Genomic DNA, 12,791 nt, shown 5'->3' with positions numbered 1-12,791 from the left:
TGATCTTATATCTCTGCTGTCTTTTGACTCTGATTTTTTTCTAAATTGAATTATAAACTCTACTTTTTAATTTTTGCTTATAAAATTTTCATATTTGGATGGTCAGATACTTGCTTGGAGGGAAAAACTCTTTGAAGCCTTTGTGCCAAATCTGATGATGATTTTTGTTGATAATGAAACTTGAGTTCAAGTCTGGTTTATAAATGGGGCTTCATGGTCACCTGTCTGCATATTTGACTTAAACAAAGTGGTTGTTTTCTTTAAATATAATTACTCTGAGGGTTTTTTAAAGTTTATTCTTTCTCGTGAGACCACAGAAAGGCACACTGTTCCAAACTTAAAATTAATGAAGTTTAAATCAAGTTACATTCACAGTGGTTATGAAATATGTTAGTGAGGGATTCCCAGTAACATGCCATAACAAAACTTATAAATGAGGCCCGGTATGAAAGCGACATGTTTTGCCTTTTGTTTCCCCCTCATTGTTCTTGTTATTTGTCTTCGTGTTTATTTACTGCTGTTTTTCTTTATGGAACAGCATCAAGTTGTATTTTCAGGCTAAGAATCTGGCTGACAAGTTGTTGGGTGTACTTGTATTAGCCCTGTTTGAATTGCTGTGAAATAACATTAGCAGCCTTCTTTGTGTAATCGGGGACTTACAGGGTAGGGTGTATACAAAAGTTGCATCTCTAGATTTTGGGTCACTCAGCACAGGATTAACGGTAGGAGTCAGTAGTTTTTTTCTTTTTGTAGGTCGCCTGGAGGTACTCCTCTTTCTAGACCCAGAAAGAGGCAAAGTGCAGATTGGGATCCAGTTGCTCTACTAACTCAAGCACTAAAGCAGAAATTTGCACATAAAAATTATGAAGATGATGATTCCGTGGACAAAGAAAATCGATCTTTTGATAGCTCCCCATTTTCTAGTCCAGAGATCCCACTGGTATGTTTTTATATATGAATGGGTTTTTGTATTCTTGAAGTGACTGCCATTTTTGTGGAGAGCTGCAGGGTTTTTGTGAGTCTGCAACTCCTCTACGATGTTTTTAAGCTATCAGCCTAGGCAGTTGCTTTTTTGCAACTTAAGTCTCTCTGCTTAGCAATTCTGTCTTTATATCTTAAGAGTGAGGTAAAGATTTGGACTGTGACATTTGCTAGCCTAATGGAGGGGAATAATACAAAACATAGAAATCTAGACATTCTTTGAAGGCTGCTGCTTATATGTGTGGTTACCTGCTTGGCAGGTAACTAAGGTGTGTGTTTCTGTTTCCAGCTAAAGTGTTGTTTGGGGGTGGTGTTTTGGTTTGTTGTGTGTTTTTTGTTTTTGGTTTGTTGGTTGTTTTTTACATTTCAGTTGCCACAAGGATTTTGCAAACGAAATGTAGCATATATTTTACAGACTGTAGTGAGTCAACAACTCTGGTGTAATCTTAATAAATTTCCCTGTTGACTTCTTTCTTTTTTCCAAAGATAAAATTAGAAACTTGTTAAAAACAGCCAGCTTGTATGTTGGATGCTGCAGACCATTGAGTTGCGTAGCTGACATACCTGATTCTGGATACAAAGATCAAGGTTAGATCCTGGAACAGCTTATTTATGGAATAGCTTTTGTTCCATGATCTAATAACTGAATTATAAAGTCCTAGAAGAGAGACTGCTTAAGGCCAGCATGTACAGAACGATGGGCTTTTTCTGGTTGAAGCAGAATAATCTCATAAGCCTGTAATCAAGCCTCTAATTGTTTATCCTTGAGCGTTTTGAAGAATAAATGTGCTTAAAGCAAATGCACAGGCTTACTATTTTATTCTTCCTATGTTAAGAGAAGCGCAACAACTCTTCCAAACTGTCTTTACTGTAAACATCTTTTCATTCAGTTGTCTTGGGTATAATTTTGTTTAATTCCATCCTTGCCCCCCCCAGGTTGGACGTTGCAGTCTGAAGCCAAATGCAAAATCTAGCCTCATAAGAACTGATGAAATTAAGCAGGTATCAACGTGGAAAGCGAGAGCGCATATTTAACTGATGGAGACTTCTGAGGAAACTTCATAGTGTGTGTAAGTGGTGGGTCTACTTTGAAACTGCTGTAAGGTGCTGTAATGTTTTCTAGAACATGTCTTTCCTATGCTGTTGAAGTTTGGGTTGTAGGGTTTGTAAAACTGCCTCTTCCTTTAGCTTCCCAGCAGCCAAACTTGTGAACGTGATGCACACAACCAAAAAAAAGGTGTTTATTACTATGAAGCACTGTGTTTGAAACCTGGGAAATGCAAGAAATAAGCGTGTGTGAAGGAAAAATAATTACTGGTGTGGCAGCTGAGGTGTGCACTCTGTTTGCACTTCAGTGTAAAAGTAGTGTAAACTTCTTGTTGCTGTGTTATATATAACTGATTGTATATAATTAATGGTAGCTAATACTGTTTCATTAGAATGGTATAGTTACCTCCGTTTTCTTTGCAGTTTGCTGATGCAACTCCATATTCCATGTGTAAACAGTATTCTAACTTATTTGGGGTCAGTAGGTAAACTTTTAGGTTTGTGAAAATTTGTGCTGGAGGAAGTAAACTGCAAGTTGTCCGTTAAATGCCTATAATATGGGGGAGTTGTGTTCTGAGATAAAAAGACTTTGTAGAGAGATAAATTCCATATGTAAATAAACATTAACTCCTTCCTTGGCTTCTCCATATGAAGTCTGTTTTGTTCACAAGAGTTTATAAAATAAAATTTTCTTTACTTCACAGATGAGCGTGGTAGTGACATTTTGTGTTGCAAACTAACCTTTTTTGTATCTTAAGAGCTGACCTTATTAGACAACTTCTTAAATTGTATTATCTAAAATGAATTAAAATAGAGCTTACATTTCTCCTGCCAGAGTACTGGATGACAGAGTCCCTTATTTACAAATTTATTACGATCCGCTGCTTACAATAGCTGCCTTCACTTGATCTCTTGTGTATTGATGCTGATCTATAAAACCAAAATCCTATTGTTTAGACTGTGGAATGTGTCCCTTGTATATCCTGTGTGTCTTCTATTTCCTTGCCTGCTTCCACAGAGTAGACTGGCAGCTGGATTCCTTCTTACTGCTGAGTCTTATTTGCACAGTTGTAAGAAATTCTGTGCAAATCCCACGGACCTGTTTTACCTTTAGAAGTTACCTTTTTGACAAACTGGAGCTTAAGTGACTTGTTATTTTATGCTTCTAAAATTGTCTTTGAGATTTTTTTTCTGAACTTAATTATTGAACTTTATCGTGTTCGCCCATTTCTCAGTCTGTAACAGTTTGACCTTCCCTTTCTTTCCACTTCCAAAATACGCATTCGATGCATTCTCTACCTGAACTTGACAGCTGCTATGCAATCCATACAGAATAGCCAGCTTGGCCCTCTACGTAGCAGTCTTACCCTCTTCTGTCAAAGCTCCCTATTGTCTTTTGTCTGCTGCTCTGGTCTCTGAAGCACTATGGCAGCAACGAGCAACAGTGAAAGAAGCCCATGCAGTACCTGCAGAAGAGAGTATGTAGGCAGGTGAGCCCTGGGGAGCATAAAGCCTGTGAATCAGCTCCCTTTTGCTCAGTGTCTGCAGTGTGGTGAGGTGGAGAAGGTTACCTCCTGTGTTATATCGGCATTTGCAGATCCAGGGGATCTTGGGGTTTGTGGCCTTTCTCTTGTGACTGACAAACGTGAAGGTGGAATTCTTGCTGTGAGAGACTGAATTAATCTGCAAAGCCCTGAATACAAATGTCTTCTCTCTTTGCTCCTTCCTGTATGTGACTGGCAGTTTCTTCTCTTCAGGAAGAACTATTGTTTTGGACTCTTTTTGTATGTGTTTTTCTGTTCTCTCTGGAGTTCATCATTTAACTACAAGTTTGGCCTACAGGGGCATTTTGCAGTGGCAATTTTGTATTGAAAGTATCTTCATTTTGGAAGAGAATTCTCTCAGAAATTTATTAGTACCTCTTAAACCAAGCATCTAGTGTTAGACACCAGAAGCATCTGCAAATTTTAGTGAGCTGTGTGACCCTTCAGGTTGTTGGGTACTATCTCTGATTTTTTGGGTCAATCTGATGTGAATTGTGCGGTAATCTAGTTTGTATAGCTGATCCACTTCTTTAGGGAAAAGAATAAGACGTGGACCATATGACTTCTTTTTAACTATGTACCACCTACGTGTTATGAGAACAGATTCTTTGTTTTATGTAGTTCCAAATACAAATTAAGTTAGGCATTGAGCCCTGGTATACCTTGAGAAGTCTGTGGGTGGCATCTGGTAACATCTGACAGTTTTCAGTACTAAGAGGTTGCAAAACTTTGTGATATTTAGTAATGAGAGGGTTAGCACCCATTGCAGAGATTTTTCTCCCTTTCAGAACTGATGGAAACGTGACTTTGTCATCTTGTTTTCTTTGACTAAAACATCCTGTATCAACAACTTGGAAGCAACTTGAGATTCTCTAAGGTTATCCATGCCCACCTAGAATCCATGCCCTGTTTCCCTACAAATAACCTTGTTTACAGAAGGTCCCTGACTGAATTGCTCAATGATAATGCAACTCTTAGAGATGCAGTAGCAATATGGTGGGGGAGGAGGAGACTCGGGAACACGAACGCTCTGTTGGTCTGTGTCGCAAATGCAGGTTTGTGGATATGGCCGGCTACACCAAACTGTCACAAACACAACCTTGTTTATCCTGCTGATTATGCCAAATTGTCGGGAATATGACTGTTACACAGCTTAAGTTAGCAATTCAAGATTTATTAGTATTTTTGAGATAGATCACAGTATTAGGCTGTGTAACTCTTAACAGTATTAGCCAATTTAAAACATCAGTTTGGAATTTTTTACAATCGACATAGCAACTTAGTGAACCTTGCCCTTCTCGAATCTTTATGACTTACATAGAATTGCACAAAGGAAAATTGAGGTATACTCGAGCTAGAATGATTAAGAGGGATAGTGGAGGCAGGGGATAAGGAAGACCCTCCCCTTGAGTCACAAGGGTAGGAATAGACCCTCTTGCTTTCTGAACTCCTTTCAGAGAGAAGTCTACGTGTGGCTAGGTCCAATCTTAGTCTCAGACTTGGTCAATGGTTTATGTGAGTAGGAATGAGATATATGTAATAGTCAGATTGCACCCCCACCCCCCAAGGTTAACCTGTGAATAAAATTTCCCTTTTCGTGAGTTTCATAAATTACTCACTTTTATGTGCTGGCACTCATCAGTGCAAGGCCGGCAAACCTTGCAAAATCAGGCCTTTGAGTCCTCGCGAAATTGTCAGCAGGCGATCCTGCAGGCCTTGTGAAATCTACCCTAAAAGGCGTCCCAGCCCAGGGGGAAATACAGAGTCATGCAGCCTGCTGCGGTCCTGGAGAGCTCAAAGGGTCTCCCTCTTGGATCACTAGTTATGGGGTTGAGATGATTGGCTTTGGTCAATACTTTACATTGTGGCCATAATTCTGGTACACAAGTCAGGGAGCAGATGGCCCAGGTGTGGGCAGAGACTGCCTTGTGCCCAAGTCGTTATGACCAAGATGACAGTAATATAGGGCTTATGCTGACATCTCAGGGTGGACCTGATGTACAGTTCAGACAGGAGACAGATTGCCTTAGTTGTTATGACTAAGATAACAACACAACAGGGCTTGTGCTGGGATCGCAGAGGGGCTGCACAGCCACAGCCTGCTGGAACAATCTTGTGAAATGTTGTGCCTTCTTATTCTTGTCGCTGAAGAAGTCTGGAAAGCTTATTCTCCTACCCCTCCTGATGAATTTTTGGGCAGGATGTCTTCCTTCAGGAGTTGCTGGAGAGGTCTCTGGAATGAAAGGTGGTTTTGTTTTTTGCACTAGAAAGACTATGAAATATGTATAGTATATCTAGTTTTTCAATTGATAAAATTGAACAAGAATAAATGTTTCAAATATTTTGGGTAAATAGGGCTAGAAGGAAAAGTACAATGTAGTTGCTTAAAAGCACTTTTAAGGATTTTTCCCTAGGAGATCCTAAGAGATTTGAGTTCTCTACCATTGCAAGGACTAATAAATATAAGGACCTGAACTGTCAGAATATCGCTGTTTGCTGACAAACTCCTGTAATATACCAGACCTGTCCAGCTACTCACTACTTGTAAGGGATAATTAATATATAATCTGTCATGTCTGTCTCTATGTAGGTGCAGAGTTTGGGACCCGTCTGGCTGTACGTGTAGGTACAGGTACAGAGACTGAGAAAGGCACAGCGGAGAATATGCAACAGAATTCACTGCCTCGGTCTATTCTTCTTTTCAGGAACTAATTACGTTGTTCTTTAGTCCTATGTAAATAGTAAAGTTATATATGGGGCTCCTGCAGGAGCCTAACTGACAAAGGGAACCTGCTAAACAAGTTAGCCTTTGAGTTACTGGTCAGAAGCCTTAGGGAAAGTAAGTCCTGCAGGCATGACTATCCAAGCAACTGGTGTCCCAGTGTCAGTAAGGTTTGCAGCCAGATTTCGCTTCTGCTTTATCTGAGATCTGTTTGCCAGTGATAGTAGGTAGCCGGCAGCCATTCATGATACCGATTCCTGTACCAGGTTCTCAGAACAGGTCCCCGTGTGACCTACCAATATGTTTTTCACAGCGAGTGACTTCAGCTACATCTGTATTACCTTCTAGCTTTATCTGAATAATCAATTAATTGTGTATGATACTTCAGAGCATTGTTGTTGCCTGCCCGTGTGAAATTTGAGTAGTTTGCAGATTCTATTCCAATGCTTAACATACTGCTGTGACTTGGCTGAAACACACATAGGAAAAATGAAGCCTTCCTGAAGTTTTCTAGTGGTCAAAATGGGCAGTATCAGCCCACTGTAATGAGAGAAACAATTGAAAATTTGACATTCATACTGCCCTCAGTCAATGGCATGATTTGATTTAATAACTTTCAGTTGTTTTAAGATACAAGTCATTATTATTATAATTCTAAGTGAGAAAATGCAGCTTTTTTTTTCTGTACAGCATTGTCGTCAACATTAGTAACAAGTTTGAGTCATAACAGTTCTAACTCTATCAATCCCTCCTTTTCTGTTTGAGGACTTGTAGCTTACCCGCTACAGTCCTCGCTATAAGAGTTGACTAAGTCTCAAGCAGAGACTATTATAGAAGCGTTTTATGTTTGTTTGCAAATTTCATAATAATTCATCCTTTTCAAGGGCCCAAGTAAAATATTTCCCTGTTTCCACTTGGTGTCTAATCTTATTTCTTTTCCAATTGCTGTATGTCTCAGCTGAATTTCAACAACACCAGAGAAAACATCTGAGACACAAAAAAAACCATTCTTAGAATCATTAGCATGACCAATCCAATGAATAATTTTTTTAACCATCTTAAATTAGGAAGCCAAGAAGTCAATTTACCCCACAAATCTCAAAACCCTGATGAAGTGTCATCTAGAGATATGTCATGGAATATTTATGTTTCTTCCCAAAGTGCATTCAGATCTGCTTCCATGTGCTTATCTTTTATTGATATATGCACAGCAGCTGGTATTAACGATAATGCATACGCCCCCTTCTTTCGCAGTCAATAAATCTAATGCCATTTGATTTTGCAACACAACTTTACTAAGGGATGACACCTCCATCTGCAAATTTTTTATAGTTTTGAATCTTGATTGCAGTGAAGGTGGTCAGCAACACCTGGTAAGGTCAATTCACTTCTCTCCCAGCAGATTACCTGAAAAATTCTTAACATAAACCCAATCTCCAGGGCTAAATGGGTGGATTGGATGATCTAATCCTTTGGCCCTGGTTCCCAAAACACTTTTATTAATCTTTTCCAATTGTTTTCCTAAGGATATAACATAATTTCCTAAGTAATGATCTCCTAACTGGTTCAAATCCTCTCCTTGGTACTTAGCCTGATATGGTCTTCCATATAATATCTCAAAAGGGCTCAAATTTCTTTAGCCCTATGTTTTACACATATTCGGAGTAGCGCAATAGGTAGCGCTTGGTACCAATAGAGGCTTGCTTCCTGGCATGTCTTTGCTATTTGTTGTTTTATCATGTGATTCATTTTTTCTACTTGTCCACGGGCTTGTGGTCCGTAAGGTGTATGTAATTGCCAATTGATTCCCAATAGCTTGCTAACTTGCTGTACTACTGCACAAAAATATGTATCCCTGACTGATGAAATTAACATAGGTACCCCAGATTGGGGTATTATTTCATGTAATAGTACCTTAGTCACTTCCCTCACTTTATTTGTTCTACAAGAAAATGCTTCTGGCCATCCGGAAAAGATGTCTGTGAGTACCAATAGGTATCTCTACCCTCTTTTTCTTGGAAGTTCTGAGAAATCAATTTGCCAGTGGTCCCCCGGTACATTTCCTTTCCCAATATTCCCCAATTGTACCCGGTTGCCTGTATTAGGATTATTTTTCAAACATACTTTGAATTAAGGTTGGACTAGATGATCCCTGAGGTCCCTTTCAACCTGTGATTCTGTGGTATTTCACATTGCTGAGTCACCTGCTAGATTGTGGTATATACATTTCTCCCTATTAATTTCCTGAATATTCAAGACCACAGCTGCCACAGCTCACAGGCACCCTGCCCACCCCTTGCTTACTTCATCAAGCTGTTTAGAAAAATAGGCCACAGCTCTTCTGTTGGGACCTAGCCGTTGAGCTAGGACTCCCAGACCTACACCTCGTCTTTCATGGGAAAACAGCTAGAAGGTTTAGTCACATCAGGTAGGCCCAGGGCCGGGGCCTTCATTAGTTCCTTTTTAAGTGTCTTGAATGCATTTTGAGCTTCTTTGGACCAAACCAATTGAGTGGGGTTGTTCCTCAAAAGTTCATAGAAAGGTTTTACTATTATTCCATAATTATAAATCCATAACCAGCACCAACCTGTCATTCCCCAAAAGATCCCGAGTTCTTTTACCATCTGAGGGAGGGGGGTTCTGTAGATAGCTTCTTTTCGTTCTGTTCCTAATTCCTTTTGTCCTCCAGATAATTAATATCCAAGGTAGGTTACTTGTTGCCTCACCGTCTGAGCTTTCTGTTGAGAGACTTGATTTAGTCCCAAAAAGTTCAACAAACTGATAGTCCGTTGTATACAATCAGGTTTTGTTTCAGTTGCTGTTAATAAGTGGTCCGCATACTCTAAAAGGACTACTTCCCTGGTGGGAGGATCCCATGTTTCAAGTTGTTGTGCTAATTGATTTCCGAAGATTGTTGGACTATTTTTAAAACCTTGGGGTAACACTGTCCAAGTAAGCTGGGTTGTCCTATCAGTGGTAGGGCTTTCCCATCCAAATGCAAATAAATTTTTACTTTCTTTGGCTAAAGGGAAACAGAAGAACGCGTCTTTTGAATCTAATACTGTAAACCATACTTGATTATCCCATAATTTAGTAAGTAAGGTAAAAGGATTAGCTACCACAGGGTGCAGGTTCTTAATAATTTTGTTCACTTCTCTTAAATCTTGTACTACCCGATAAGTTCCATCCATCTTTTTTTACTGGTAGTATGGGGTATTCTGATTCACATTCTATTGATAGCCTGTGCTGTCAAAAGTTATTAATTGGTCCTTCTACTCCCTTTCATACTTCTAACTTCATTTTTCCAGGGTCCTTCCTCCCGACAATACACACTGATTCTTCCCAGTCCCCCTCTATTTCCAAAGGGCCTTCCCCTTGTCCTCTAAGTCCTCCTCTGTTTACCATTCCTCTCTGTTCCAAGGCTGCCACTGTAGCTGTTGCCATCACTTTCGTCAATTTTCTTTATCCACATTCTCCTGATTCCTAAAAACTCTCCATGCTTCCTCAGGTAATTTCTCTAAGTTTCTTATTTCTGGTTCCTTTAGTTTCTGTAGCTTCTTTCTTATATCTGTAGGTGATTGCCCCAAAAATAGAGAAACAAGTTGTTGTTGTCCCACATCCGAGGAGGGATCTAGGGTAGTGTATTTTTGCATGGCATTTCTCAGTTGATCTAAAAATTCAGTAGGGGTCTCTTTCTGCCCGTGTTTGATAGTACATAATGCTGACCAATTTACAGCTTTTGCATTTTCTAGTCCCAATTTTATCCAGTCTTGGTATCTTTTTAATGATCTATAATCATGCCCGTCATTGGAGTGCCAATGTAGGTCAGTCAGGTGAATGTAATCGTCCACATTCCCTTGTAAGGTTCCCCCAGTATTTTGGGCCTGCACATGAGTTCGTGCTGGTTTTAATACTAATTCTTTTTCTGTTTCCATCATTTCCCCCAAAATCAAATCTACATCTGTCTCATCAGGGTCCTGTTTTTTTTTTTTATTATTATTATTATTGTTCAAATGGTTTTGCCACTTGAGAGGGGTTGTCCCACTATCCCCCAGCTACCTCTTTCCAGGCATCTAAATCAGTAGTGGAGAAGGGTACTTTGACTCTAGCCGGTCCTCCTGCCCCCATTACCTCTCATAATGGAGTCAGGAGTTGCGGAGCTTTCTCTGTTCCATTCCTGGTCTGTGCTGTAACAGGAGTAAAAGCACTTATTGCTCCTTCTTCCTCGCTGTTATCATCCGTTTCAGATAACAATGATGGATGAGGGGCAGACAGATGAAGGGGTGAAGGGGGCAATCGCAAATCCTCGGGTTGATCCTCTATCTCCTCCCTTTTCTTTCTGGGGCTTGTTATTTTCAAATATCTCTGCCCAATACTACGTGCTGAACAGCATCTCATTTTCTCCTGCTCCTTCTTTTCACTTCTCTCTTTTTTTCTAAAGATAAAACCAGGGGATCTTCTGGTAGAATATTAATACCACAATCTCTCTGCCTCTCCAGATGATTCCTCAAAATGGAAAACATATCTACATACATAACCTCATCCCACGTTCTTTCTTTCCTTAAAAAAATCCGTCAGCTGCAATACAGTGTTTTCTTGTTCACATTCTCACCCGGCAGTCCCCCTGTATCTTTCCAGTGTGCTAGGATACATCCTAGGGGGCTTTTCTTTGGAATTTTGCTGGTCTGATTCCCCCCCATTCCATTTTGTATTTACGAGGCACACAGGATGTCAGTGTGTATGTAGATAGCACAATATTGATCCATAATAAAGTTAACCATCGCTTTGTTCCAGTCGTACTCCTTGCAGGATGGCGGAACCAAGGGTCAGAACTCCACGCTCGCTTTGCAGCTATGCTGTGTCTCAGTCGCTCATTCATTCAGTCACACCGGAGTTAACTCAGCTCATTCATACTTAGTTATCAATTTTACAACGCCTGATGGGTATATCCAAATTCAATGTCAACAAGCCAGTATTCAAGTTCAGTATCAATAAATCCATACCACCGGAGTACAAAACTTATGCAGGTTACATAAGTGTACCAATACCAAAAGTATGTTACCGCAGAATTACGAAGGCTAACCCGCGCCCGTACCCACGTACTAAATAACAGAGTACACTACCCACAATGAGCGTGCGCCACCAGGTGTATCCCTCAGGCACTAGTAGCCTGGGTACACAGCGCTCTGCGTAGGACGTCTCTGCGGCTTACGAGAACCCCAAATGACTGGTCCCAAATTCCAAAACAGAGAACCAGAAATAAAGAACACCTTTATTCCTTTAGATGGTCCTTGTCTGCTCCTACAGTGATCTGACTGAGGCGAGGAGGCCCTCTGGGAAATCCCGGGGGTACCCTAAGGAGTCCTGTTCTCAGCGGGTCCTGCAGCCGAGCAGAGGGGGTCCCACCTGGGATGCCAAACTGATGCCGTGAAAAGCCAAAATCAGGACTCAACAGCCTGAATGACTATTACGCGGGTATTCTTTACTGCAGCACTGGAAGCACAGGGGATCACTCCTCCTAATGTGCGAGCCCACACAGGGTTAGTTGCATAATTCATACAAGCTCTACATGCATATTCATTAGTTTTCCAATAAAAGATATACATATCCATTGTTTTCCAATAACTCATTATCATGTGCAAATGCCCTTTGCGCTTGCCTGTTGGTGTCTCCGGGCGGTCGTCAGGGGTCTCTGGATGAAGGCTATACCCTTCCTCACTGCGTCCGCTAGTTAAGTTTTGCTTTTGCGCAAACTCAGTTCTGAGATCACGTATATACTGTCCTTGAGGGATGGTCTGTTCTGGTTTAGTGTTTTGCACTGCAGTTCCTTATCTTTATGGTTCTGTACATCTGCTTCTTCTAAGGTCAAATGTTGTCATCATAAATTTGCTTTGGCACTTCTTGTCTTGAAGCCTTTCTGACACAAGTCAACAAGTTTTAGTCATAACAGTTCTAACTCTATCAGTATGAATATTTTTTTCTCTCTCAGGCATGTATCTTCACCATTCTTAACGTATTTGGCATTGAGAACGTATTGCTATGTAAAAGATCCGTCTTATGTATGGTTTCACTGGCATTTGTAAAGAACAAATTGATAATTCTTTTATTTGTTTAGACATTGTGATGATATAATCCCATTTCTTTTATAGATATAACATGCTGAAGAAAAACATACATTTATTACTAACTTATTTTAAACTCACAATTAGAATAAGTTACCCAATACAGAGGAGCAGCTAGCCTCAGGTGGAACGTCTTGGTGTTTGTGCTGTTTTTTGAAAAGAACTGATGAAAGCAGCAGTTCCTTTAGGAATTTGATGTGGCTTTGAAGGCTTGTTGCTTCTCTTGGAGTTTTAATGACAAACCTCTAGAATTTGAAAACTGTCAGTGACCAAAACTAGAAAACCAAGCACATTTTTACATATATGTATTTATTTTAGCTTGCTTTACATTCTTTATTTTTCAGTGCTAGTGCCTGCCATCTTACAAACTTCTGC

The 12,791-nt window shown here is 40.1% G+C and overlaps 1 protein-coding gene across 3 annotated transcripts in view; it reads left to right on the top strand.

Moving 5' to 3' along the window:
* MTFR2 (mitochondrial fission regulator 2) overlaps positions 1-12,791 on the top strand; it is a 36,579-nt gene that overhangs the window by 7,146 nt on the left and 16,642 nt on the right. For 2 of the 3 annotated variants that reach the window (XM_075087731.1, XM_075087729.1), the window contains 2 exons: positions 754-940; positions 1,918-2,733. In XM_075087731.1, the coding sequence (XP_074943832.1) occupies positions 754-940; positions 1,918-2,016 (286 nt within the window). In that variant the 3' untranslated portion in view covers positions 2,017-2,733. Of the gene's footprint in view, positions 1-753; positions 941-1,917; positions 2,734-12,791 lie in introns of those variants that run through there. The other variant, XM_075087730.1, reaches the window with a different exon arrangement.

Source organism: Phalacrocorax aristotelis, chromosome 3 (assembly GCF_949628215.1).
Source record: "Phalacrocorax aristotelis chromosome 3, bGulAri2.1, whole genome shotgun sequence".
Classification (NCBI taxonomy): domain Eukaryota; kingdom Metazoa; phylum Chordata; class Aves; order Suliformes; family Phalacrocoracidae; genus Phalacrocorax; species Phalacrocorax aristotelis.
The sequence above is the reverse complement of the archived record's forward strand: the minus strand, read 5'-3'. Positions and strand labels throughout refer to the sequence as shown.